This window comes from Ipomoea nil, unplaced genomic scaffold (assembly GCF_001879475.1).
Source record: "Ipomoea nil cultivar Tokyo-kokei standard unplaced genomic scaffold, Asagao_1.1 scaffold0268, whole genome shotgun sequence".
NCBI classification, from domain to species: Eukaryota; Viridiplantae; Streptophyta; class Magnoliopsida; order Solanales; family Convolvulaceae; genus Ipomoea; species Ipomoea nil.
The window spans coordinates 2,994,615-2,997,523 of record NW_017616696.1 but is presented as its reverse complement, the minus strand read 5'-3'; the positions used below and the strand labels follow the sequence as shown (position 1 = coordinate 2,997,523).

The 2,909-nt window shown below is 34.4% G+C and overlaps 1 protein-coding gene across 1 annotated transcript; it reads left to right on the top strand.

Annotated features, from left to right (window-relative positions):
- The first annotated feature begins 915 nt into the window (after positions 1 to 915).
- Positions 916 to 1,914, top strand: LOC109152767 (probable membrane-associated kinase regulator 4). The gene has a single exon (XM_019300415.1). The coding sequence runs from the start codon at positions 916 to 918 to the stop codon at positions 1,912 to 1,914; it is 999 nt and encodes a 332-aa protein (XP_019155960.1).
- The last annotated feature ends 995 nt before the right edge of the window (positions 1,915 to 2,909 follow it).

Sequence of the window (2,909 nt, the reverse complement as noted above, 5' to 3'; positions counted from 1 at the left end):
TCCTTACCGTTCTTGAAGCTAAGCTTTACTAACTTGCATTGGCCTTTTGTTAACATTTAGAACCATTGTGGGGCATGTTAATGGTGGACTACTCTATAAATAATTAAATATAAAGGCGATGTTACTTTATTTAGCAGAAAAAAAAACATACTAAACGTGTTCTTCATTTCTATATAAAGAAAGTTAATGTCATTTGGAATCTTATTGGTTCTGTCATGTTTAGTTCTAAATTTTCAAGTTAACCATCCATGCGTGATCTTTTAAGTTTCAAATTTTAATTAACGGTGGTCCTACGATTGGTTAAAATTTGAAATCTGAAGAACCACAACTGGTTAAAATTTGAAAATTGAAGGGCTTAATTTGAAAGTTTAGGACTAAACATGACAAAATCAATACTCGAAGAACTCCGAATTACAAACTCTAAAAGAAATATATATTGTGTATTATTATAAGTTAACCATCATTAAATTAAGATGAAACTTTTTTTTTTGGTGACGAGAAAAACACATATATAACCAATGTGTGAGGGTGTGCAGTGGGTTAACCTCGTTTTGCGATCCCATCAGACATAAGAGCACAAAGAGGTAATTCGTGAGTCGTTCAATCAGTTCAGTTCTCAATTTCCAACCCTGTACAATACTCCGTGCACAAAGAGTCTTCAATCAGTCTAGTCCTCAGTTTCCACCACTGCTTGTACACTCTGTGTATAATGAATCTTCATCACCTCTGATCAATAATTTTTCACAGGGGCAAGACTTTAATTTCAAGGTCACTCTTGAACCATTGAACTAAGTCCCGCGGGCATTATATTAATATGCAACTTTTGCATCTATAAAAGGTTGCTCTTTTTCTCCTCAAAACAACATTAATTATTCAGCTTTCAACCCCATAAACATATACATCATCATCAGCTGCATGCAGAAGTCACTTCTCCCCATGAATATCTACATGCAGAAGCCATTTCTCCCCACAAACATCTCCAGGCAGAGAAATTTTCATTTTTCTGGTCAGACTTCAAATGGGATGGCCAGAAATTATCATTCCCTTCCATATCAAGTTAGTGCAGCTGAGGATGATGAGTACATAGATATAGAAGTGAACTCTTTTTCCCCACAAAGCACAGACTTTGAGTTCCAGATTACTTCTAATTCTTTCAATCACAACAAAGAGCTCACTGTGCTCCCAGCAGATGATCTCTTCTACAAAGGGAAAATCCTCCCTCTTCTCCTCCCTCCACGGCTTCAAACCGTCCAAAACCTCCTCAAAACCACCCCAACAGGAGATCAAAACTCCATTGTTGAGGAAGAAGATGATGATGAGTTCATCATTATGGAATTTGCAAGCTCAACACCAGCAATAGAGCCATGCAGACTGAGCTTTTCACTCATCCCTGCTGACCACTTTAAAAGGTCCACTTGTTTGAGCACTTCCATTAATAAAGATCAAGAGAAGAAACATTCTTGGCTTAGTAAGCTCAGACTGTTTAAGAAGTCGTTGATGGGTAACAGGGGAAAGGCTTCAAGAGTTTTTAGTCTCAGATCATTTTTCAGAAAGTCTGCCTGTATAGATGTTTCTTCTGTGACTGATAAACACTTGAAAGCAGAACAAAAGAAAACCCTATTTGGGTATTCAATTAACAGGGAGGGGATTAAGGATAAAGTGGTGATAATGAAGAGGAGTTATCACAGAAGGCCACTCTCATCATTCTCATCTGCAGAATTCAAATGGCGTTCCTCTTCCTCTTTATCTTCCTCTTTCTCCTCCTCCTCCTCCTCCTTCTCATCCATTTCTTTCAGTTCAAGGGATTTTCATGAGCTCAACTTCCACAAGAGAAGCTGCAGTTTCACTTCAGACATTGATGGTCCCATTGAGGCAGCAATTGCTCACTGCAAAAGCATCAACAATCATCCTTGATGGAATTAATTAATTCGGGTGTTTCAAATTATTAATTAATTCTGGTGGTCCGAATTAATAAGTCTAGATTATAGTAATATTCCTTGAATTAATGCTAGAGTGTTGCAAAGATGTTGGGTAATGAAATTGATTTTTGAACATGATTATGCCTTTAAAGGAACAAAAAAAATGTTAGTGTAATTGTTTCTTGAAATGAATGGTTCATATTATTTTGATTTTAGTATTTTTTTGTTATGATTTTTCTTATTTACCATCTATTATATTATTTTCTTCCCTTAAATAACCCTGTATTCCGTTAACTATTTATTATTCTTAACTTACTTATTAATTTCTATAAGAAAGGTTTTAGGTTCGAATCCAATCACAATCAAGTTAGCATAATTGTAAAACATATACTATGAATATATTAAAATGTATTAAAAAAATACAATATAAAATTTAACATAAACTTTGATCAAATAATCCGACTAAATACATAGCATTCAAAGTTGAACATCAAATTAAGATTATAAATTAGAAACTTTAAAAATCATTTTCTTGCATTTAAAAAAAAAAAATTATTTAGACTATCGCTTTTAGACTAAGTATTTAGGCTAGCGTTATTACAAAGCTCTAAATATTTATTTTAGTGACAATTATAATCAATCTCTCATATATTATCTTGCATTTATATGCTTTGAATTACCGATTTAAATAAACAAATTCAACATTCAATTACCTATGCATGAACATCTCCTATATATACTTTGAAGTACTGATTTAAAATAATCATTGGACATTATCTCATTTGCGCAACGCACGTAAAAGAAACTAGGATACAAATAAAGCCCAACAATATTCCTAAAAACGTGGTGGGATGAGAGACTAAGTCAAGGCCCACCGTCCCGTGTCTCGCAAATTATTATGTGGGGGTAGACCTGAGTCCAAATGTTCACAATTTACATATTTACAATTTATCAGTGTTGCAAAAATCGCGCCTAGGCGCCGCCCGGCCG